Source organism: Heloderma suspectum, chromosome 6 (assembly GCF_057233095.1).
Source record: "Heloderma suspectum isolate Gila_16-S chromosome 6, 16-S_ref, whole genome shotgun sequence".
Classification (NCBI taxonomy): Eukaryota; Metazoa; Chordata; class Lepidosauria; order Squamata; family Helodermatidae; genus Heloderma; species Heloderma suspectum.
The window spans coordinates 62,750,148-62,775,560 of NC_139463.1; the positions used below are offsets into that span (position 1 = coordinate 62,750,148).

Genomic DNA, 25,413 nt, shown 5'->3' on the forward strand with positions numbered 1-25,413 from the left:
CTAAACAGCAAGTGAGGCCTGGGACGCCTTTGTTCTAGCTACTAGAATGCTGACAACAAAAACACTTTTTTTTTTTTGAACTTTTGGAACTCAGTATTGTTCCGTTCATCAGGAACCCTTGAGACGAGAGCACCCTCTTTCTGTAGAGCTACTTGAGTCCTTTCAGGGGTTCATTATTACAACGGTGACCTTCAGGTGGGTCAGCTTCCGGTGTGACCCTCTCTGGTGCAGGTGATGCCTTTATTCAGTGTGATGAATCCACTTCTTTTCTTTGGCGACTTTCATAGCAATGGGAGTGGTAAGTAGGATCTGAAACAGACCCTTCTGCTTCTTGGTAGGTGGTTCATCTTTCTAGGACTGGATTAGCACCCAATCGCTGGGATTGAGATTATGCACTGGAGCATCTAAAGGCCAGGATTGGTGCGGTGTCGCAAACCTGTGAAAACAAAACAGACTGCAAAGCAGTAACATAACCTTGAATCTTAAAACTTTTACTTTTAAATTCACATTTAAGCTATCAGCCATAGGTAATATTCGAGGTGGGCACTTATGGAACGTTTAAAAGGTGTCAATTTAATACTTCCCTTGGGGGCGCACCATACTCAAGTCAAGGTGATTGGCAAGGCCTGTGGCCTTTCAACTTAATCTTTCAACAAATTCTAATGAGCATTGTCTTTAAGGTGCGGTTCATCTTCTCAACTTGACTTGTAGATTGAGGTTTCCAAGGGGGGTGTAGCTTCTAGTTAGTTTGTTATGCCTGGGCCACTACTTGCGTCACTTGTCCAACAAAATGGGGCCCCTGATTTGATTCACTCTCTTTAGGTAACAAGAGCTTAGGGATTACTTTTTAACAGGATCTTGGCTACTGTCTGAGCGGTGCAGTCAATTGCTTTTATCATTACTAGCAGGTACCGATAGCCATGAGTCTGGGGCAACTCTGAAAAGTCAATTTGAAATCTCTGAAAAGGATAGTAAGCACATGGGCGACTTCTCATTTGAGCTGGGGGCTCAAACATCTTTGAATCATTTTTGAGGCACAAAGGGCAGTCAGCCACTGTTCTCAGGTCTTGGTCCAACCTGAAGGAGGTGCTATCTGCCTCGGGCGCACCTAAAATTGGGGTGTTAAAGGGGGACGATCCCTTTATTAGCTAACCATAATTTTTGAACTTTTCAATGAGCGGCTTCAAGCCTGCACAGGTGGCTTTTTTCAGAGGATACTGCCTCACGCACACAGGGCTCTCCCTTTTTAAAGAAGATTTTAATTTGTGTTATGCATTTGGTCGGGCAGGGGTTCTGTCTGCCCACACACATGGATTAACATTCTCTAAAATCTCAGTCCCTTTGGCCTCTGACACAATCTTAATTGCTTGAAGGGCCATTCGATAATTTGAGCCCTGCATTGCTGGCAGCTGTACTACAATCTGATTATCACGGAAGAAGATTTTAGCTTGCAGTTTTGTTAACAAGTCCCGCTCCATGAGGGCAACCAGGTATGCAGATGAAACTACAAAGGCATGTTCCAGTATGTTATTTCCAGTCTTCGTGAGGAGGGGCTTACACAGGGATCATAGAAAATGTGGCTCCAGTATCTACTAGGGCTTTACAGTCCTCGCCACCAACCCTTACTTTTACCTTGGGATTCTCCCGAGCATTTGTTCGTAGGGTGGTGGCCCTTCAGCTAGACTCCCCCCCACTGGAGGACCCTGCCAGCATTTGGCAGCCTTCAGGGTGAGTCTCTTTTCTTTTTTCTTTCAGCTCTGGACAATCTTTCTTTTAATGTCTCTTCTCTCGGCAATACGCACATTTATTGAGCCTCGGTCGGCCCTTTCCTTTTCTGCCCCCCCCCCCTCTGGTCGCTTCTGTGCTCTCAAGCTGCTGTTTATATCTCCGCCCATGGTGGCTGCCAGCATTGCCTTTTCCTTTTTCCAGGAATGGCACTTTTTTATGTGCTCTCATGTGCACCATAGCTCTAAAAACTTCATGATCTGGGGTCTGATAAGGCTAAAGCAGGCGGTGATATTAAGGCTTGCTTCAATTTAAGAAAAGCCTTTTTTTATTTTAATTGTCCACTTCTAGTGGGTAATATTTTTGTTAAAGCTTCATACGGGGGCTTCACCCCTTTTTATGGCTACTATAGCCTCCCTCTTGTAACAGGCACACTTATCTTTTGGCTTGCCTGTTCTGCAAATCATGTTTTAAATTCTCTGTGCCATGCACCAGTTTTAACTCTTTGTTTTCTCTGCAAGTTAGGCTGTTTGCCATTGCTTCGACAGAGACTTGCTTGCTTAGATCTTACTAATTTCAACGACACAAATTTGGAATAAGCTTTCTTTCTTTTTTTTAAGCCTTTTTGTCTGCTACTTTCTTCTGCCTTCTTTTATACCTTTTTCATATCATTAAAATCTAACACCATGACTGGAAAACATTTGTTTTGTATAGTAGGGCATGGTGGAGCAGATCTAACCATTATACTGCTCCTCTGACTGCATGGTCAGGGCCCATCAAAATTAAGGGAAGGGCGTTCTCATATGTGGAAAGAGTTCCAAGCCACCATTTTTGCATCGGCAACTCCACACTGCATGAGTTTTGGCAGAGTGTCAGGTTTGCCTCTGAGCAAATGGAACGTCAGAACAGTTCAGATTTTGAGAAAGAGCTGGAACACATGGGGCAGGAACTTTCTTAGGCTTCAGAAACACAGCTGGGCTTAGAAGTATCACGGGAGAGTGGGGGACTCTCTCTCTCTCACCTCTTAAGTTAAGAGAATTTGCTGCCCCCTTTTTAAAGGGAAACTAACTTTCGTAGTTTCTCTTTGAACTTTTTGAAGGCTGTTTCCTTTGTAGTCTATGAATCTCTAGAAATTTGTGTCTGTATGCTTCATTAGGGTAAATGAAATCAAAGCCTTGGAAATCATAGAATCATAGAATAGTAGGGTTGGAAGGGGCTTACAAGGCCATCGAGTCCAACCCCTTGCTTACTGCAGGAATCCAAATCAGAGCATCCCTGACAGATGGCTGTCTAGCCTCGTCTTGAATGCCTCCAGGGTGGGAGAGCCCACCACCTCCCCAGGTAATTGGTTCCATTGTCGTATTGCTCTAACAGTTAGGACGTTTCTCCTGATGTTCAGCCGGAATCCAGCTTCCTGTCACTTGAGCCCATTATTCCGTGTCCTGCACTCTGGGATTATTGAGAAGAGATCCTGGCCTTCCTCTCTGGGACAACCTTTTAAGTACTTGAAGAGTGCTATCAGATCTCCTCTCAGTCTTCTCTTTTCAAGGCTAAATATACCCAGTTCTTTCAGTCAAATGCAGCTTTTTATCTGAGTGTTGAAATCACAAATCAAACTGTACACTGAGCTGATCACAAACAAACACACAATCTACAACAACGGGAGTTTAAGGCTATGACAAGCCTCACAGTACTTTTTACGGCAAGTCTTTAACTGGCCAAAGTTCCAGTCCATGTGCAGAGTGCCTCTAACAAAGAAGGCTTTGGGCCATAAAGAAGGGATGCGTTTTAACAAAAGCTCTGTGTCTCTTCATCAGTTCGAATGGGGAAGGTGTAACCTTACACCTCTTCTAGATTCCTCCACAGATAAGAACAGAGCAGTGCTGCTCAGCTTTCCAGCTGTGATGCTTTTTTTTTTTTTGCAAATCTCACTCTTTTGTCAGGTCCTCACAGACACCTTCCAGCCTCTCTGCTTGCTAAGGCTAAACCAGCCGCGGCGAAGGGGGGTTAGGCAAGTCCCCCTTGGCTCTGCTCTGAGCAGGCTGACAGAGATAAGCTTACACAGACCGTGATATTTTAAGAACTTGCTCTGTCTTTGTTTCTTGATTTTGCCACAGTCTTTAAGTCGTCAAACAAATCTCTTTCTTCAGAAGTTGCAACTTTTTCAACTGCTTTTGTTTCTTCTAACAAACTTGGATACGGTGGCAGACAAACTGTCTCTGGAGGGCCCCCTCCCTCCCCCCAACAACCTCTCCTCCCAACCTAACAGGCCGAATCAGACCGGGGGGAGCTCAGGGCACCTTGGGCAGGGTCTCCCAGTCTTCAAGCTCCTTCAGTGGGGCTTGAATCGGGGGGAACAGGGGCTTTGGGCTTCACCTCGGAGCATACCATCATGACTTTACAATATTGAACTTTATATTCAACCTTTTCTCACCTTCAGTGGATTTTGGTTGGCACTCATCCAAATGCTGATAACCTCACCTTCCCTGAGGCAAATTTATCTCTTACTACTTGATTCAGACACCACCCGGGGTCTCTTGCCCCTGTGGTCCTTTGCCAGTAACACATTTACACATTTACACTTCTGTAACTAAGGGGGATTCTTTCCGCACCAATTCAACCACCCATCAATATAGGCGAATTGATCCCATTGCCCATTATTCACCACATTTTTATATACAGCATTCACAAGATTTACACCAAAGGATCCTATGTCTGGCCAACTAATTCCAAATGCCGGCCATTCCAACTGACAGAGTGTAACCAGCTTGCCTTTCGACATCTTAGTACACGGAGTCTGACAAACCTCAGGCGCTTGACTTTGCTCAAGTTCTTTAGCATGCATCCCAAGGGAGTGGCAGAGCTTTCTAAACGGGAGCTACCCGCCCCCATTGTGCCTGCCTCTATTTGAAACCATACACGGAGCCTGACAAACCTCCGACACTTACACGGAGTCTGACAAACCTCAGACGTTTACACAGAGTCTGACAAACCTCAGACGCTCCGAAGGCAACTCAAACAGAAAGACAGAAGGGAAATCAAGTACTTACTCTGCCCAACACCCTAGTGCCGTCTCTTCAGACCCATTCAGCCTGGTTGACTCAATCAATGGAGTCCATGCCTTTAACCTCCTGGGTGTCCCGACCCCCGTTCTCTGGTGCCGTGGCAGACCTCAAAGGCGGTCCGGCGCGCCCCACAGGCACCTTCGCCGGTTCTGTCGTTTGACCCCAGGGTGGTCCAAGGGACTCCTGCCAGCTCGCCAGTTTGTTGCACAAAATGCTAGTTTCGCCCCCTGGAGGCTAGTCCAATTTGCCCCAAAGAGGAGAGTCAACTTCAGGCTGGGTCCAACTCGATTTTATTGTTTGCAAACAGTTCGACAAAGGAGCTCACGCTCAAAGCAGAGTCGACCCTGGGCAACCTCCGCGCTACAGTTTTATCACTTAGCTTGCATTCCTCAGCCAGCGTGTTACTTTTGATTGGTTGCCAGCGGTTTGCTTAGCAACCTTATCTTAGGGTTACTGTCTGCTCATTCCAGGCATGCGCAGCTCTTACAGTACTATGTGCTGCTTAAGACACATACAATGGCTTTTAGGTTACATTTTTACTACAACATGCCCAGTTCTTTCAGTCTCTCTTCATAGGGCTTTCATAGGGAATGGTGTTCTGTGTCTATGGCCAGTAGGCTCCATTCAGTTCAGGTACTCATCTGGGCTCCACTGTGCTTAGGCATGCATGGAGACTAGGGCCCCAACAGAAGTGCCTGCCATGCCAAGCAAAAACTCCCCAAAGCAGTCAGGAATGCCTCCCGTTCCATAGTCCTTTGGTGGCAGATTATCCTAATAGGTCCTCTGTCCCTGCAAGATGTTATAACTGCAGATAGATGAGTCATTTCATCCAGCAAAGCCTTCTTGCCCAGCCCTGCACTGATATAACCAAGCCCCAGCTCCTCCCTTTTCTCAGCCATGAATCTGGACCAGTGGACTTTAGCACAAGCCTGGACTCCATCTCAGATTTAGGTGTTCTGATTTATAAAGGGCAAAGGCCATAACCTAACAACGAAAGTCCAGCTGGCCCATGGAGAAGCAAAGGCTGACACAAACTTACTTTTCTTCCCCCCAAAGCACAAAGGGAGCCCAGCGTTCTGGGGCTGTGGTTCTTTCTGTAGCCTGGAATTATCAAAATGACAATAATTCTTGAGGAATCCCCATGGATTTCCATCCAGCTAGTCAATAACAAAGACATCCTGAAGAAAATATGCTTAATTTAAATACGCCCAGAGGCCTTCCATGTGGGAATGGGGCCGTGTCTGATTACTTGGTGTCTGGTCATTTGTTGCTAAGATCTATTCCCTCTGTTGGAGCCTTTAAGGCTCTTTTTTCTATTTCTCTTTGTCGTTGAGTTAAGAGGGAAGGTCTCTCTACCCTGATGAAGGTTTTGCAGCTGAAGCTGCATCTCTTTTGGCTCCTGTCTCAGGTCACCAAGAGAATGCTATGGACCACATACTCCATGGATAGGACTTCTGCACAAAATGTAGAGTACTACAGGTCAGGAGACCTCACTGTCGGTGGGAATTTACCTCTTGGCAATTATTTTTACACAAAGGCAGAAGACTTTCATCGTTTAGCCTCATCAGAGTTGGGCTTTTTCCATGAGTAAGTTTCCACAAGAGGGATCTGGGATGGATGCTTGCATGCTCGGCATACATATTAGAGGGCTCCTTCAAGGGCTACACATCAGTGATGTCGCTGATGTTCAAAATTTACTGGTTTGTTATAGACCTGAGGGTTCTTCTCTGGCTTCATTCTGAGGGGTTTTGTGCAAGAAGCAGAGGCAATTTGGTTTCATGTGGAGAAAACAAAAACAATTTGGTTTCATGTGGAGAATCTGGTAATGAACTGTCCACTAACCCATGCCCCAAATGGACTTCTTCTAAGGCAGGGATGGGATCTAGCAGCAGATCTCTGGATGAACTGCAGAGGCTCAGCAAGCATTTCTGGCTCCCAATTTTGTAATAATAGCAGCAACAAGGACTCCCTCCCACTCCAAACTATATAGCTCAAAAGAAGACAACTTGTGAGTAACCAGGAGTGGGGTTTGTGTACAAGGCCTGTTAGCTCTGTTCAGTTCTGGTTCAAAAAACAAACTCCTGAACTCAGAATAATAATGTCATTCTATGTGTGTGTCTATTTTGTACCAGGCTTCAGTTGGGGGATCAAAGATGCTTGTAAAAACTAAAGTAATCCTGCAAGCTCGTGGTCGGTCCACTCCTGATCTGGTTCCTAACCTTGTATTCCCAGATATTGTTCAACCACAGCTCCCATCATCCATGGCCAAATGCAGGGGAAAATGGGAGTTCCCCTTATCTGGATAATTCAAGCAATTTGCAGGGTGTGGATGAGATTGTAGTATGCAATAATTGCGTGGGCTTCGTAGTTGCAGAAATAAGGGCTCAGAGAATCAAAGGCTGAAGTAATTAACAATTACACAGTAGTATATTTAATGCAAGAAATAAAATGTGCACAAAAATGACTGAAATATGCCACAATGACAGATTAGCTCCCCTCTCCAAGGAGAAACTCCAAGATAGGGAAGTCAGAGAATTCCGCCACAGACTCCAGTGAGGCCGGATTTTAAAAGAATCCGTGGCAGAATGGCCTCCCCCACCACCACCACCCTTCAGAATCCCTCCGAAATGGAGCTTACCTGGTGGCAGATGTGGCGGCGAATGTGGTGGTGGTGGCTCTGGCTGGTCTCCTGGCTGGCCGCTGTCAGGCTGCTGCAGCCGCAAATGGCAGCCATTGTAGCGGCCACCATTTGCGTACTTGCAGCCAGCCGTGATAGGCTACCTAAGTATTTACGTAGCCTATCACGGCAAAGAGCAGGGACGTGTTAGAAAAAGAGACTCCATAACCGGTTGGCGCCTCAGTCATGTAGACTCTGAGTGGCGGGAAAAATGTAGGCGGAGCAGACAAGAACCACACTGACACGCCCATGACTAACGGCTTGGTAAGTTGATGTACTGACTATTTATTGGCTACTGGCTTGGTAAGCTGATGTACTGACTGTTTCATTGGTTACTGGCAAGAACAATAGAAGTAATAAAGTATAAAAGGTTTTTGTACACGTACCTCGGGGTCCAGACTGCTCTGCACACGTTTTGCAAAATGATTAATACAATACTGTTGGATCCACTGCTGCCTGCCTGGCATCCTTTCTTCCAACCGAAAGCAAGAACTTTTTATCTAACAATTTGGTGCCGTGACTCAGATCCTGCTTCGGGGCGTGTCCCCTTCGCACTGAGCCAAGGGGCCGCGGAGGAGGAGTGGCCACAGGCGGTTGTTTTACACTGCCTTCTCCTCATGCCAGCGGCAGTGAAGGCGCTTGGGGACCAACGCCAGAGGGAGAGGGAAATGTGATCACTCCTTTTAGGCACCGGCAGTGGATCAATAAGCAGCTGGATGCAGCTGTGGGTGGGACAGAAGAGGCTTTTGGGGTAAGTGAAACAACTTACTTTAGGGGATAAACGTGGGACGGTGGTGTGTTTGTGATTGTGTGAGACGCCTACGGGCGAAGTGAGTGACGAGCCCCGATCTGCATTTCCCTACCCCGGCGACGGGCTGGGTCAGAGGAGGGCGAAGCGCGAGAATCGTTGGGTGAAATCCCACCGTCATGGGCGGGTCCCAATCCAGGCCCATGGGAGAGTCCCATACGCCCTTGGAGTGTTGTTTGCGCAACTGGTCACATTTCAAACAAGATTATGGGACTAAGATGATGAAGGATCATCTTGTCCTTCTTTGTACCGGGGAATGGCCGATATTGGAGCCCAAATGGCCGCCTGGGGGGGTCTTTTGACCCGACTTTGGTTTCTGATGTACGTATAATAATAACACAGAGGGGAAGTTGGGACCAGTTCCCTTATATTGATTCATGGGCAACTTGCGTACCCCTCGGCAGCAAGCCCACCCCGTGGGTAGTTAAATGTATGTCCTTGGCCCTCCCTGTGATAACTGGAAAAAAACTGACAAGGACGGGAACACCTAGGGTGGTAGCTACGGCCCCCGAGGATCCATTACTTCCTCCTCCCTATGGGACGGCTGTCACGGGGGGACCACGCCCGCCCCAGCCTCCATTTCTTCCAAGGGAGCCTGCCCAAGAGTTGCAACCATTAAAAATTCCTGAGGAAGACCCCCCTCGTGAGCCAAGGTCCGGCCCCGGGTCTATGACTGAGTTTGAGGACACTCTCCAAGATCGTTTGGACACCCTTGAGAAAAATCTCAAAGAGATGAAGCGTGCTTGGGGGCCTCGAACCCAGGAAAAGGCGCCTGATAAAGAGGGGGAAACTAAAGGAGGGCCTAATTACAATTTACGAAAGGAGCCTCAGCCACCAGTGAAATTGACCTTCCCTATTAGAGAGGTCCCCGATCCTACCGCCCAACACCATCAGGGGACAATGTTTCTTTACGTCCCCTTTACGACATCTGATTTGTACAATTGGAAACAGTTCAATCCTCCCTTTGAGGAGGACCCCGGTCCATTGTTGTCCTTAATGGAAAATGTGAGGCTCACACACAATCCTACCTGGGACGACACACAAATGTTGTTAAACACTTGTTTCCTTAGTCAGAAACCGACTATTCTTGCGGGGGCACGAACTAGATTTAGAAAGGAGAACCCCCAGGTGACTGAAGAGCGGGTGGCAGAGGTTTTGCCCATTGGGAGGCCTGACTGGGGAGTGGCCACGGTGGCGCAAAGGCAATTACATGCTGAATACTTTCGGCTTGTTTTAGCGGGCATGAAACAGGCCGCTTGAAGGGCCCCCAATCTGCAAAAGGTCTTGACGTTAAAACAGGACAAAAGTGAACCCCCCGCCGTCTTCCTCCAAAGGCTGAGAGAAGCCTTTGCCAAATATACTGACATCGACCTGAATGACCCAAATAACCTACGAGTTCTCACCACGCAGTTTGTAGGAAATAGCTGCCAAGATATCAGAAAGAAGTTACAGAAAGTCGAAGGAGGACTAGCGGCTGATTTAGAAGTCCTAGTTGAAGTAGCCCAGAAGGTCTTTAAAGATGAGAGGAAGAAGAAGAGAAAGAAAAGGATAAGAGGCAGGCAAAATTACTTGCTGCTGTTCTCAGGCCAGAGCAAGGAGGGATTAAGAAGGGTGGAAAGGGGAACAGAAAAGGGCCTCCCTTAGGAAAGGATCAGTGCACTTTTTGTAGAAAGACTGGACACTGGAAGCAAGACTGTGAAGCCCTAAAACAGAAAGAGAAAGAAAGCAAGGGGGAAGAGCAAAGAGTGTTGTATGAACAAGAAAGAGATTAGGACAGACCGGGGCCCGGCCCCCTCTTGGCTGTCTCTGAGGCAAGACGGGACCCCATGGTCAACATTAAAGTTGGGGGCCGCTCCTACGATGCCCTTGTAGATACAAGGCCTTGTCCATCCTCCCCCTTAGCAAGCCACCAACGGGAAATGGGGGATCTACCACCATAATGGGGGTCGAGGGAAGGGCAACGCGGGTGCCCCTTTCTTGTCCTTTGTTCACCAAAGTTGGGAAAACACACCTAGAACACGCGTTTGTCTGTACCCCCTCCTGTCCGGTGGCATTGTTAGGGAGGGACTTATTGACTAAGCTCCAAATTGAGATCACTTTCACTCCTGATGGAAGAATGGAAGTACGACTCCCCAAGCAACAGAGCAGTAACTATCAAATGGCCCTTTTGAAAGCCATAGAGGAACCCACCTCAGAGGCAAATGAAGAATGGTGCTTAATAGAAAACAGAGTCAATCCTCTGGTTTGGGCCGGAGTTGGAGGGGCCTCTCGTGCCAAATCGGCAGCACTGTACAAAATTCCTCTCAAGGAAGGGGCGAAACCAGTTCATGTGAAACAGTATCCCCTTTCCCGCCAAGGGAAGATGGGTCTACAACCTTTAATAATGAAGCTCCGAGAGGAGGGTTGACTCATCGAGATAATATCCCCCTACAACACGCCCATTCTCGCTGTGTCCAAAGGGGGGGCAAGGGGTTTCACCTGGTGCAAGACCTCCGCCTCATTAACCAGCAGATCGAGGCCCCCCACCCTGTGGTCCCTAACCCACACACCCTCCTTATAAGAATTCCAGAAGATCATGCATGGTTCACTGTCATAGACCTAAAAGACGCTTTCTTCAGCATCCCACTCCACCCTTATTCAAGGCCTTTGTTCGCCTTTGAGTGGGAGAGCCCAGAGGGTGAGTCAAAGGTTCAATTAACATGGACAGTGATCCCTCAGGGGCTCAATCTTTCACCGGTCGTTTTTGGCCAGCAGCTTCAAAAGGACCTCGAACCTTGGGTCCATCAGCACCTTGAGGTGCATCTCCTCCAGTACTGTGATGACCTCTTCATTTCAGCCAAGGCCAAGGATATGTGCCTAAGTGGAACAATTTCCCTCCTTAATCATCTAGCGGAGGGGGGCTATAAGGTGTTAAGAGAAAAGGTGCAGCTAGTCTGACCAACTGTAAAATTCCTAGGCTATCACTTAGCCAAGGGGACCCGAAGCTTGGGATCAGAAAGAGTCGAAGTCATTCATGACACCCCTGTCCCTACGTCCCCCCGTGAACTAAGGGCCTACCTGGGATTGACTGGATTCTGTCGGCTATGGATAGCCGACTATGGAGAAATAGCACAGCCACTATATGAGGCGCTGCAGAAATATAAATTAGACAAATGGAAATGGACTAAAGAAATGAATAAGTCTTTCCTCAGCCTTAAAGCTGCCCTTGTGTCACCACCGGCCCTCGCTATGCCAAATCCCAGTCGACCGTTTAGACTCTACGTGCATGAGAATAAGGGCATAGCCTCGGGAGTACTCTGCCAATGGATGGGCCCTTCCTGGAGGCCAGTGGGCTACTACTCCAAAGTCCTTGATGTTGTGGCACGAGGATGGCCGAGCTGCTTGAGAGCAGTGGCAGCGACAGCCTTAATCTGCACTGAAGCTGAAAAAATGACAATGGGAGGGACCATCGAGGTCTGGGTGCCACATGGGGTACCACAAATCTTAGGGTCAGGGGGAGGAAGCAAATTCCTCAACCCGGCTCGGCATTCCCAATATGAAATAGGTTTGCTAACGAACGAAAACCTCACTTTCAAGGCCTGCTCTAGCTTCAACATCGCCACCCTGTTACTGGCAATACAGGCCACGCGTGGGCTGGGGCTCCCGCATCATGATTGTCTCGAAGTACTAGACTTGGATACCAAAGGTTGGCCAGATCTTGAAGATGAACCGTTAGAGGGAGCGGAAGATTTGTTTGTAGACGGGTCCAGTTACATGCTGGACGGAAAGCGTTACACAGGGGCGGCTGTCATCACCCAAAGCGAGAGTGTTCATGAAGAACAACTGCCTCCTCATTTCTCCGGCCAATCCACTGAACTGCTGGCCCTGACAAGAGCTCTGCAGGCAGACGAAGGAAGGCGGGTAAACATTTACACTGACAGTAAAAATGCCTTTGCCGTTGTGCACGCTCACGGGCAGTTATGGAAAGAGAGGGGATTCCTTACAGCAAATGGATCCCCAGTTGCCAATGGCGGCTTAATTGTGGACCTTTTAGATGCCCTCCAGTTACCCTTACAAGTGGCTGTTATCCACGTCCGAGCCCACGGAAGAGAAAAAGAGGAAAAGTGGAAGCAAGGAAATCAAAGAGCAGATGAGGCCTCAAAGAGAGCAGCCAAGGAAGGAATCCAAGGGACATTCCTTGTCTTACCCAGAAGGGAAGAGTGCCCCACATACTCCCCCTCCGAGTTGCAAATGGCACAAGAGCACAAAGTGAGTCCCTGCAACGACGGATGGATCCAGATGACTGATGGAAGACTGTTTCTCCTGCAGACCCTGCAGGGAGCTATCCTGGAACAAGGGCATCATTCTCTTGGACACCCTGGGGCATCAACCATGATTGACTATTGCAAAAGGCTGTTTGTCTCTCCTGGCCTAACTGTACGCGCCCATCGACTAGCCACAACCTGTGAGGTCTGCCAGAAAACTAACTCCCCCAGGGCACCCCCTCCACCGAAAGGAGGGTGACCATGGGCGTACTATCCCTTCCAGAGGGTACAGATTGATTTTGCTGAAATGCCACTGTGTAGGGGTTACAGGTATTTGCTTGTAATAGTGTGTCAAATGATGGGGTGGATAGAAGCGTTCCCATGCAGAAACTGTCAAGCAAAAACTGTAGTTGCTAAGTTGTTACAGGAGGTGGTGCCCTGGTTCTCCTTGCCTGAAGTTATAGAGTCCGACCAGGGCTCACATTTCACCTCAGCTGTTACGCAAGGGTTGGCACGAGCTCTGGGGGTAGAGTGGCACTTACACTGCCCCTGGAGGCCCCAGGCGAGTAGGCAGGTTGAAAGAACCAATCGGAGTCTCAAGGAGACTCTAACCAAGCTCCAGCAAGGGGTAAGACTCACTTGGGTTGAGGCTCTGCCAACAGCCCTAACAAAGCTTCGAAAAATGCCAAGAAAAGACATAAAGCAGTCCCCCTTTGAGCTAATGTTTGGATTCCCACCTCGGGTACACTGCAGAAAGAGGGAGGAGGTCAAATGGGAGATGGGAGATCAAATGTTAAGGGGCCAGTTGACTTCTCTACAGTCTGTTCTTTCACAGCTACGGGCCTACTCTGTCCCATTCCAGAGATTGCCGCTAGAAGCTCCCATCCATCTTTTCCAACCGGGAGATGAGGTATTGCTGAAAAAGTGGAATAAAGAAGCTTTAAAGGAAGGGTGGGAAGGACCCTACCTAGTGGGACCAACCAGCCATTCATGTGTAAAACTTGTAGGTTCTAGCAAATGGACACATTGCAGCCGGTTGAAGCCATTTAGACGACCCCTGCCTCCTCCTGTCACCCGGAGAGAACAGGAGGACACGGGCAACGGTCCTCTGCTCCCTGGCACCCCACCAGAAGCTGCCAGGGACACAGGCGAAGAAGCCATCCAGGAGCCACAATCGCCTCTTGTTTATAAATCTCAGCACCTAGGACAGGCCAGGATCCGACTCAATTGGGCTTGATAACACAACCACTATTGTTAAAATGAAGTGGCTATGGACCCTGATGTTGCTCTCCTGCATGACAGCCGGGGCAACAAGGAACTGTTGCCAAGAAAATGGGCACTGGGGAGAGGCATTCTACAGGTCCTCTTTGGGAGCGGAGTACTATAAGTCCAAGAAACCCACCACTTGTAATGGGATAGGCGTTTATGAAGTACAATTGATTAAGCCACTTTACACTGGTGAAAAGAGAGGCACTCTACCAGTAGGTAGCACAGTTTGCCTCCGCAGAGGGGAGCTACCAGAACCAGGGAGTGTGAGGACTATTCCTCAATGGGGGTTAGGTGAGTGGAGCCCATCGCGGGCTCACCAAACCGTCAATCAGCTAATACGGAAGGCAAAAGAAAAAGAAGGTAAACTAATCCCCATCAAAAGAGACCCTCAACCACCTGCGTCTCCCAAACCACCTTTGGTGCAAATCTCTGAGGTAGAGAAGCATCCCTGGAAAGCCAGACTAGGGATCCCAATAACAGAAGAAACTGATAATGTGTGGTTAGAATGGGTAAAGTATACCGCCAAGTCCTTAAATAAGTCTGACTGTTTTGTTTGTGCCGCAGGAAGATCGGTAGTGAGGGTGCTGCCTTTTCCTCTGGGGTGGGACACTCCTTCCCTCCTCACCTGTGTGATCCGTTTGTTCCAACACCCTAATGCGTGGGGAGAAGAGGAGTGCCAAACTCTCAATAAGCTATACCCTCCTCTCAAATTAAAAAATCACGCTAGACCCTCCATAGTTTTTTTGCAACAAGGAAACCATACTGGATGCATACACCGAGACCTTACAGGGATGGGGGAGTGGTTGGGGAACCTGACAAGCAAAATAAAATGTGTTAATTCCACCCGCTTTAGGAATAATTCCCTTCCAATCCCACGGGCTGATCTCTGGTGGTACTGTGGGGGTCTAGAGTTATATGAAGTGTTGCCCTCCAATTGGTCCGGAGCTTGTGAATTAGTTCAATTGGCAGTCCCCTTTTCAATTGCATATCATCCAGTAGAGAGAACTAGCCAACCCCGACGGAAGCGGTCGGTAACCCCTTTTGATGATCGAATATACATTGACTCTATAGGGGTGCCAAGGGGAGTACCGGATGAATTCAAAGGGAGGAATCAAATCGCTGCAGGATTTGAATCTACCTTGTTTTGGTGGGTAACAATTAACAAAAATGTAGATTGGATCAATTACATTTATTATAATCAACAAAAGTTTATAAACTATTCCCATGATGCTATAAAGGGATTGGCTGAGCAACTAGATGCCACTAGCCAAATGGCCTGGGAAAATCGGCGTGTTCTTGATATGATGTTAGCAGAAAAAGGAGGGGTATGTGTTATGCTAGGTGGGCGATGTTGCACCTTCATCCCTAACAACACTGCTCCAGACAGCACAGTAACAAGGGCCTTGCGGGGCCTCACCGCCTTATCCGAGGAGTTAGCTGAGAATTCAGAAATTAACAGCCCCGTGACCGCCTGGTTAGAGAGATGGTTTGAAAAATGGAAACACCTAGTGGCCTCAATCCTTATCTCGCTTGCAGTAACAGCAGGAGTTTTAGTATTATTTGGTTGTTGCATTATCCCCTGCGTCAGGGGCTTATCCCAACGATTAATTGAAACCGCTCTGTCAAAACAGATGCTCTTGCTTTATTGTGCTAATAAGGAGACTCCACTTTAAAACGCTTTAAGACGTGAGTAAAGACTTAAAGGAGGGAATTGTTAGAAAAAGAGACTCCATAACCGATTGGTGCCTCAGTCATGTAGAGCCCGAGTGGCGGGAAAAATGTAGGCGGAGCAGACAAGAACCACACTGACACGCCCATGACTAACGGCTTGGTAAGCTGATGTACTGACTGTTTATTGGCTACTGGCTTGGTAAGCTGATGTACTGTCTGTTTCATTGGTTACTGGCAAGAACAATAGAAGTAATAAAGTATAAAAAGTTTTTGTACATGTACCTCGGGGTCCAGACTGCTCTGCACTCGTTTTGCAAAACGATTAATAAAATACTGTTGGATCCACTGCTGCCTGCCTGGCATCCTTTCTTCCAACCGAAAGCAAGAACTTTTTATCTAACAGACATAAATGGCGGCCGCTCCACCATTTGTGCCCCCGCTCTTTGCCGTGATAGGCTAGGTAAGTATTTACATAGCCTATCACGGTAAAGGCAGCCACGCAAATTTGCCATTGGCGTCCCTGCTCTTTGCCGTGATAGGCTACGTAAATACTTACGTAGCCTATCACGGCTGACTGCAAGCATGCAAATGGCGACCACTACAACGGCCGCCATTTGCAGCCACAGCAGCCCAGCCACAGCTGGAACTCCGGCTGTGTCCGGCCCTGGCCAGCAGCTCCACAGAGCCTCCACGGAGTGGAGCCAGCCAGGGAGGATTCTGGGGGGAGGGACAGAGTGCCTCCCCCCCACCGCGGATTGCCCGGCAAGGAACAAGGTAAGTGTTTCGTACATCCCTACTCCAAGAAGGGAAAAGAGAGGAAAAACTCTATCTCCTTCCCCATTTGTATATACAAAGTCCTTTTGCCTCTAAAACAGCCAACTGGGCCCTTTTTAAAATTATGCATCTATCCATAACATTTGATCTATAAGTTAAGCAATTTTTTGGACCACAAAACACTTATCAGTTCCTCTGTAGGTACTCTGTAAAGGCAGCAAAACAAAATTGACTGAGCAGCCCAGAAATCTTCTTTCTGCCAAGACAGAGCAGCAGTCCACCTAGTTCACTCTCTTCTGCACTGTTAGTGGCTTTCCCTCTCGGTTAGGGATGTCAGAGAATTCTGCCACGGATCTTGGTGAGGCCAAATGCCAGTGCATTCGGCCCCCCGAAATCTGTGGCGGAATGGCCTGCCACCCCCCTGCCCCCTCGTGGATCCCCCCCGGGATGAGACTTACCTGGGGTGGATCTTCTGGGCAGCGGCAGCTCCAGCGGCGTCTGCGGCGGCTGGTCTTCCAACCAGCTGCCACCACGGCCATTTGTCTTGTAAAAAAAAAAAAAAAACGACCTGATAGGCTACGTAAAGATTTACGTAGCCTATCATGGCCGGGGTTTTTTTAAAAAAAACGACATGATAGGCTACGTAAAGATTTACGTAGCCTATCATGGCTGGGTTTTTAAAAAAAAACGACGTGATAGGCTACGTAAAGATTTACGTAGCCTATCATGGCTGGGTTAAAAAAAAAAAAAACCTGCGTACCCAAACGGTGGCAGCTACGGCCGCCACCATTTGCGTTCCTTATTTTTGGCCTCTGAATCTACGTAAATATTTACGTAGACTATGACGGCAAAAATAAAGGGGATGGCAAATAGCGTAGCAGGAACTATTTGCGTCCCTTTTTGATTTGCCGTTTTAGCCTACGTAAAGATTTACGTAGGCTAAAACGGTGAATCAAAATGGGACGCAAATAGCACCCGCTACGCTATTTGCGTTCCCCTTTATTTTCGCCGTCATAGTCTACGTAAATATTTACGTAGATTCAGACGGCCAAAAATAAGGAATGCAAATGGCGGCAGCTGTAGCCGCCACCATTTGCGTACGCGGTTTGTTTTGTTTTTTCCCAGAGCCCTCTGCGGCCGGAAATCCGACTGCAGACAGCTCTGGGCTGGGCTGGGCCTGGCCGGCTGCTCCGCGAAGCTGCCGCAGAGCACAGCCGGCCATGGAGGATTCCAGGGGGGAGGAACGGAGCGCCTCCCCCTCCGGCGAGGATTCCGGGGGAGGGACGGAACACCTCCCCCCACCACCATCAACATAATCCTCGAAAGGTAAGTGACTTTCGTACATCCCTACTCTTGGTCCTGCTCTGCCAGGAATTAGACCTGGGGGCTTCCATGTGCAAGGCAGGTACTCTTTTGGTGCTTTGGCTAAAACTAAAGCAGGATGCCAGTCCTCATGGCCTGAATAAAGGGATGCTTTAAACAAGAATAGCGAGAGCTGCCTCATACTCAGACTATCTGTCCTCTCAGCTCCGTATGTAGCAGAGTCTCTCCGCGATGAGAGACCAGGTCTCTCTCTGCCTGGGCTGTCTGTACATCCCAAGAATTGACCCTGCACTGCACTGTGGGAAGTATCCTGGCCAAGGTTTGTTGTTGTTGTTGTTTTGGTCTCCTTGATGGTCTATTTTTTCTTTTATTATTGTATTTTTATTGAACCTGGAAGCCACCTTGGAAGCATTTGCATCCTGAAAGTCTGAGCATAAATAATGAAAATAGAGAATAAACAAATGAATTCCAAATATACTGGATTTGATCTCTGATCCAGCAGGTGTTCTACGAAATGCATGTAGCAAGACTTTGTGTCTCTGTGTGTCAATAGAACAATCTGAACTTGTCTCTGAATCCTTCATGGAGATGTCTGCGCTCTAGACGTTTTTCCTGGTTCAAAGAGCTGGAACTTTTAGCCTTCCTGGAAGTTCCATTGGGATCCTCACTAACCTCCCAATGTCACTCTCATGGTTGCAGGACAATAATCAAGAACTACCAGCACTTCCTGGCCTTGGCATTTGCCATCACTGAGATCAACAAGGATCCAACTCTCCTTCCCAACACAACGCTCGGCTTCCGCATCTATGAACACAGGGACATTGCCAGGAGAATGCATGAGAACAGCCTCTCTCTGCTTTCCACTCGGGGGCGAATGATTCCCAATTATAAATGTGACCGGCAGGATAAACTACTCTCTGTTATTGGGGGCCTCGACTCCAAATCCTCTAGGGAAATTGCATCCTTAATGGGCAGCTACAAGATCCCACAGGTTAGGGGATTCAAGTGGGGAGAGGTGTGTGTTTGTGTGTGTGTGTGGGGGGAGGATCTGCAGAGCTCAGGAACACAAAAATGGAATGACCAATTTCTAAAAACACATTTACCCATGCAGTGGATGTATGGCCTTGATCCTGGATGACAGGAGGCTTCTGACTTTGGCTAACCTGCCACACAATTCCCTTCATGATAGCTAGGGTTGGCAGAGAATTTCTCCCCGAAACTTCGGGGGGCCGAGCGCCAACGTGTTCGGCCCCCTGAACAAGTTTCGGGGAGAAATCCTCCGAACCCCCCCCCCGCACCCCGCACACACCCCCCCCCGGGACGGGACTTACCTTCGCCGAATGTCCCTCCCGGCGGCGGGTCCAGCTGGCGGTTCGGAGGGTGTTAGAGCGGGGCGGGAGCGGCAGCCGGTCTTTCGACCGGCTGCCGCCGCCGCCGCCGCCATTGCAATCAAAGAAAGAAAAAAAAACGCCCCCTGATAGGCTACGTAACGATTTTGCTTGGGTGTGCCTTCATGAAGCTCTCTGTTTATAGTAAAGTGGTTTGGCTTTGTACCCTCTGTGTAACTTGCTATTTCCATTCTTCACTTTCCCTCTACCCTTCTATTCTGATCTTAATAAACCTTTATCCAACCTTCAGTTGGTGTGATCTCTCTGCATAACCTTGGTGCTAATTTCAGTGCCTCTTGGCTTAAGAGGGTGGCTACTGGGTATTTGGGGGGACTGAAAGGCCAGGTTTGGCCAGTCCTGTTTTTGAGAAGGGGGTCCCAGGATTGGGTCCTGGGTGGTCCTCCCTCGCAGGGAGTTTGGGGCCAGTCCCAGCAGGATCCTTCTCCTTGAAAATAGCCAATCGTCTCAGGTGGGTATTGAGTGACGATTCCCAGCCAGCAATGGGTCTGTTATGTAGGAAAAGGTTTCAGACAGGAGAAATAACAAGGAGTCTTGTGACACTTAAAGATTCACAACTGAACAAAATTGTTCAAGACTCCTTGCTGTTCCCCCCACCCCTTGACAGCAATACAACATTTATCAATCTTTTATGTATGGTGCAATCAATGGCTACTATTCTTGATGTCCATATGCTGCCTTCAGCAATCAGAGGCATTATGCCTATGTAGAACTGTGGTTGGGGAACATGTCCTAATTTGGGGTTTCATACAGGTAGCTAGTTCGCCACTGTGTGAACATAATGCTGAACTAGATGGACCGTTGGTCTATCCAGCAGGGCCATTCTTATGTTCTCATTTCAGCCACAGGCCTTAGGATGTAAACAGGAAGTATTTGGAATACAGCCACTTTGGTGGTGTCTGATTAACCCCAATAACATTGTGTCACATTTCCTATTTTGTGTGTGCTGGTGCATTTCCAAAAGAATGGAAACATTTGGATTTAACTATGTATTTGAGCAGGGGCCCTAAAGCCAGAAAGGCCCCGAGACTCATACGAAAAGAAATATTTCTTCAATACAGACGGACAAGACTTAAATGCTTCGAAATTGTGTCAGGGTTACCTTCATGGCAGCCCTGACTTTTGTGGAGGTATCAACAATAGTGGGAAACTTTAAAGACAGCACAGAGCTTCACCCATTTTAAAAATGGATCCCTTTCTTCAGGATAAAATTTGTTAAGGCTGAAATCCTATGGAAGTTTAGACAGAAAAAAGCCTACAACTCCCAGCATGCCCCAGCAAGTATAGCTGGCCGGGAATTGTAGGCCTTTTTTCTGTCTAAACTTCCATAGTATTGCACCCTAAAAGTCTTTAACAGTGTCACAAAATTCTGCTGCAACAGACTAACAAGACATTCCTTCCTTCAGCTTGGTTATGCCTTATTGAATGATGTTCAGGGAGAGAAAAGGGCATTTCCTTTTTTCTACCGGATCGATCCCAATGAAATGGCTCAATATGAAGGCTTAGTCTGGCTCATCCTGCATTTCCGCTGGAACTGGATTGGGCTGGTTGCTCCCAGTGATGACCGTGGTGAAAATTTCATCCAGACACTGACACCGATGCTCAAGCAGGAGGACGTCTGTGTGGCTGTCACAGAGATGTTCAAGTCAATGGACCCAGTCCATTTGCATCGCGTTCAAACAGGCTTTATTCCTAGTTCTTGGTTTGATCCCCAAGTGATCATTGTGTTTGCAGAGTTCACTGTTATAGGACACTTAAAATTTTTGTTGGGTGTTCATCAAGAAAAGAACAACACCCCATTTAGGAAAGTTTGGATCCTGACATCCCAGTGGGAAATTGCTGTGACAGGATCCCCCTTGGGCAGGAGAGATCTAGATGCCTTCCATGGTGCTTTGCACTTCAGAGTCTACACAAGGGACATACCAGAATTCACACATTTTCTCTGGACTTTAGATCCACTACGACCACAAGGAGACGTCTTTCTCCGTTACTGGTGGGAATGGGCATTTAAGTGTAAATTTCTGAAACCAGGCCAAACCTCTCCATGGGGAGAGAGAAACTGTACTGGAAAGGAGAGGCTAGAGGACATGCCATACTCTCTGTTTGACATGAGCATGTCAACTCACAGCTACAGCGTCTACAATGGTGTTTATTCCGTGGCACATGCTCTCCGTGCTATATCTGAAGCCAAGCCTGGAATGATGGGGGAAGGCAAGAGGCTTCTGGATATCCAGCCATGGCAGGTAACATCCTCCTTCAGATTTGGGAATCTTATAAAAGATACCTGGGTGGTTTCTCAGTGGTCTGATCCTGGAAGCAAAGGGTGAACCTAGATAAAGCCTATTGGCCCATTCCAAAGAGAGACATTCCCCTGGGGTATTCTTTCCTAGCCATTGTTTCCCTTAACGGGCACTAGGAAGTATGTAACGAGTAGCTGAGACTTATACTGCTTCTGTAATACTTACGTATTTATAATTCTGCATATTGAGGAGGGAGGAATCAGGCAAGCCCCCACCCCAAACGAAGTTCTAGTCTACAGAGCAGTATTTGTTCCCTGCAAAACCCAGAAGCAAACAGCAGGCAGCTCCCCACATCCCCTGTTCCTTCTTGACAGACAGCTGAGGACCCCCAGATGTTGGTCTCTTCACGGCTTTGAGCAAACTCCCTCCAGCTCCCACTCCAAGATACGAGAGCAGGTTGTAGCAGGTGGACTCCAGACAAACCCCCCAAACCACTTGGCAAGCCTATTTGAGCAGAGAGTGCTCAAAGGAGAAGCAACTTAAGCATTAAACTAAACAGACTACAGTGCGAGTGGGGTGGGGACCCTGTTTCCTAACTTGATGGCAGGCATATTATACCAGAAGACACCAGACTCACTCACATTCACCCCATTTTCTAAGCATCTCTTCCACCTCAGATTCTTGCCTCTTTGACAAACGTCCGGTTTAACAACAGTGCTGGACATGAATTCTCTTTCACTGAAAATGGCAAGAGATATGATATCCTGAACTGGATCTTCTCCCCCAATTGGTCGTTTGCTCCTGTGAAAGTGGGACTGGTGGATTCAGGAGCTTCCCCAGGCCAAGACTTCATCATTCAAGCTGATGCAATTGTGTGGCCTACAGAGGTGAGGTTGAGGTGAATGTTCTGGGGTCATGGGAGATCTAAAGAATAGTGCAGTTCTATCCCTTGAGAACAGAATTTGTCTTTCTAGAACAGACCAAAGGCCATAGAATCATGGAATCATATAATAGTAGGGTTGGAAGGGGCCTACAAGGCCATCGAGTCCAACCCCCTGCTCAATGCAGGAATCCAAGTCAGAGCATCCCTGTCAGATGTCTGTCCAGCCTCATCTTGAAGGCCTCCAGTGTGGGCGAGCCCGTCACCTCCCTAGGGAATTGGTTCCACTGTCGTATTGCTCTAACAGTCAGGAAGTGTTTTCCTGATGTTCAGCTGGAATCTGGCTTTCTGTAACTTCAGCCCATTATTCCGTGTCCTGCACTCTGGGATGATCGAGAAGAGATCCTGGCCTATTAAGTCCAGGAAGGGGTTCTCATCCAGTGGTTAAAAAAAAAAAAAATACCAATGTTTTCATGCAAATATTTCAGATTAAAGGATACTGCAGTTCTTTCAAACAAGTTGACTTTTTAGATAAGGCCAAAGGCCTGTTGCATCAAGATGGGGGGGGGGGGAATTGTCCAGTTCTAAGATACAATCTTTGCATGGAGATGTCCCAGGTTGGGTTCCAGTATCTCCATGTAGGGCTGTAAAAACACCCCTGTCTGAAACCTTGGAGAAGCGGTGCCAGTCAATGTAGACAATACTGGACAGGTAGACGAAGCATCTGACTCAGTAGGAGGCGACTTCTAAAGATCCTGTTTCTACCTAAAAATATATTTTATATTAGCCTCTTTTATCATTGCTCTTAGTAACCTGCTGGCATCCAGAAGAGATTTTGTCACTCCTAAAGAGATGATAACATCCATCATGTAATGGGAAAATCTGTTGAATAACTCTTTTTAGTGTGATTTCTCTCTCTAGAGATCATCAGCTGTTTGACTTTTCCCATTTAGAAGATGCCCTTTGCGAGGTGTGTGGAGAGGTGTTCTCCGGGGTACCAGAAAACAGTTCCAGAGGGAAAGCCTGTTTGCTGCTACAGATGTGATGGTTGTCCAGTAGCGACAATTTCCAACTGGACAGGTACCTCAAACTCTGAGCCATATAAAAGTGCATAATATACTGGGGTCAGACTGGACTGGGCCAAGGAGAAGTTCATAGCCAATGAGAAGAGTCTGTCATTTCCCCCATGCAATATTTTCAATAAAAATACCATTTTGGATGGCATAATGTGATTTACTTGTTTGCAGACTAACAACTGAGCATGTTACTCCAATGTCTAACAGGTTGCCCTTTTCTTCTGTAGTGATTTCTGTACCGTGTTCACCAGCCTCTGCACCAAATATCTTCTCAGAGGACAGTGCGTAATCTTCAGAAAATGACAGATAGCGTTTGTTTGCCCATTCAGAAGGCAACAAATGTGGTTCAGTTCCTACATTAACCCAGTTTTCATTTTGAGCAAAAGAATTTTGGATTTTCTTCTTTGAAACATTGAACATTTATCTGTTACAGTGGCCTGTCATATGAAACTAAACCGGTTTTGCACCTTTTCTGACTCTAGACTCATGATTTCCAAAGCTTAAAGGGAAAAAAACCCAAAGGTTTAAAATAAGCTAGAGAATGGATATTTCCATCTCCTTCTTTGAGGGCTGAACTGGCCCCACAAAAAGGACACCTGTGTCATGTTTGAGATGCTTCAATACTTGTTGCTCATTCCAGATGCAGATCGTTGTGCCCCATGCCCAGAAGATCAACACCCAAACAAGAACCAAGACCAGTGTATCTCCAAGAAGATCCACTTCCTTTCCTATCAAGACACATTGGGATTTGGTTTAGCTTCTCTATCCCTTCTCCTCTCTGTGATCACAGCTGTAGTGCTGGCAATCTTCATTAAACACCGTGACACACCAATCGTGAAAGCCAACAACCGAGACCTTACCTACATCCTCCTCATTTCCCTCCTGCTCTGCTTCCTCTGCTCCTTCCTCTTCATCGGCCGACCCACAAAAGTCATGTGTCTTCCGCGGCAAACTGCTTTTGGCATCACCTTCTCTGTTGCTGTTTCTTCTGTCTTGGCAAAAACTGTCACGGTGGTTCTGGCCTTCATGGCCACTAAGCCAGGAAACATGGCCAGAAAACTCTTGGGGAGACAAGTGACAAACTCCATTGTCCTGGCCTGTCCCTTCATCCAAGCTGTGATCTGTGCTGTCTGGCTGGTGACTTCTCCCCCATTCCCAAATCTGGACTTCCACTCCCTGACTGGAGAGATCATAGTGGAATGTAATGAAGGCTCAGTCGCCATGTTTTACACTGTCCTGGGCTACATGGGTTTCCTGTCTCTCATTAGTTTCATGGTGGCATTTCTAGCAAGAAAATTGCCTGACAGTTTCAATGAAGCCAGGTTTATCACCTTCAGCATGCTGGTATTTTGCAGTGTTTGGGTCTCCTTTGTGCCCACCTACCTGAGCACCAAGGGGAAGTCCATGGTGGCCGTGGAGGTCTTCTCCATCTTGGCCTCCACTGCTGGTCTCCTGGGTTGCATCTTTCTCCCCAAATGTTACATTATTCTCTTGAGGCCCAATCTTAATTGTAAAGACCATTTAATAAGGAGAAAGAATCTGTGAGTATAATATATTGGGAGAAAAAATCATTTTCCAGTCAGTCAGCCAGTCACAATTTACTATGCTGTTTATCCTTACAAGAGTAATTGTGATCCAAATTTGTTTTGTTTTAAAATAAAACTATCAAAGCATCTACATTATTGCTGTATATTTTCATAGTGACTTGGTGGAATGGGGTTTTGTTATTTTTTTTCAAGTAATGGAAACCTGTAATATTGTTATGGGTTTGGAGGCAACGTCTCTTGAGTCTCTTACAGCCCAAAGACTCTGATTGCAAAGAGATTCAGGATCCCTTCCAGCTCTGTCACTCTTGAGTCTAAGATTTCAATAAACAGAGTAGGGGCATAGCGGTAACACCTCTCAAAGACCTGAGAATAGACAGTTGACAGCCAGTAACCTTCTGTTGATGCGTTTCAATGTGAGCTGGGATGGGTCAAGAAGGCCTGTGTGATGACAGAAGCATCCTGCAGGACGTGCCCCCATCCCCACATCAGTGGGGCTACGTGAAAGGCCGGCCACCCAAAGAGATGGAGGAGTGGGCACTGGCAGAGCTTGGATCGGCCATGATGTTCTTCTGCTGCAGCTGTCCTGGATGCAACCTGAAAACTAGTAGAGTCTCATCCAGTTGACAGTTTCCAGAGGGTTAATAGTTGTGTTGGTCCATTACAGCAAAAACAGCACATGACCTTGTGACACCTTACTAATTAAATTTA

The 25,413-nt window shown here is 47.5% G+C and overlaps 1 protein-coding gene across 1 annotated transcript; it reads left to right on the forward strand.

Annotated features, from left to right (window-relative positions):
- The first annotated feature begins 7,716 nt into the window (after window positions 1–7,716).
- LOC146341000 (vomeronasal type-2 receptor 26-like) lies at window positions 7,717–24,703 on the forward strand. The gene is made up of 10 exons (XM_084807313.1): window positions 7,717–7,731; window positions 9,686–9,830; window positions 11,940–12,175; window positions 13,785–13,926; window positions 15,130–15,262; window positions 18,256–18,547; window positions 20,369–21,205; window positions 21,880–22,089; window positions 23,036–23,162; window positions 23,799–24,703. The coding sequence occupies exons 1-10, from the start codon at window positions 7,717–7,719 to the stop codon at window positions 24,701–24,703; spliced, it is 3,042 nt and encodes a 1,013-aa protein (XP_084663439.1).
- The last annotated feature ends 710 nt before the right edge of the window (window positions 24,704–25,413 follow it).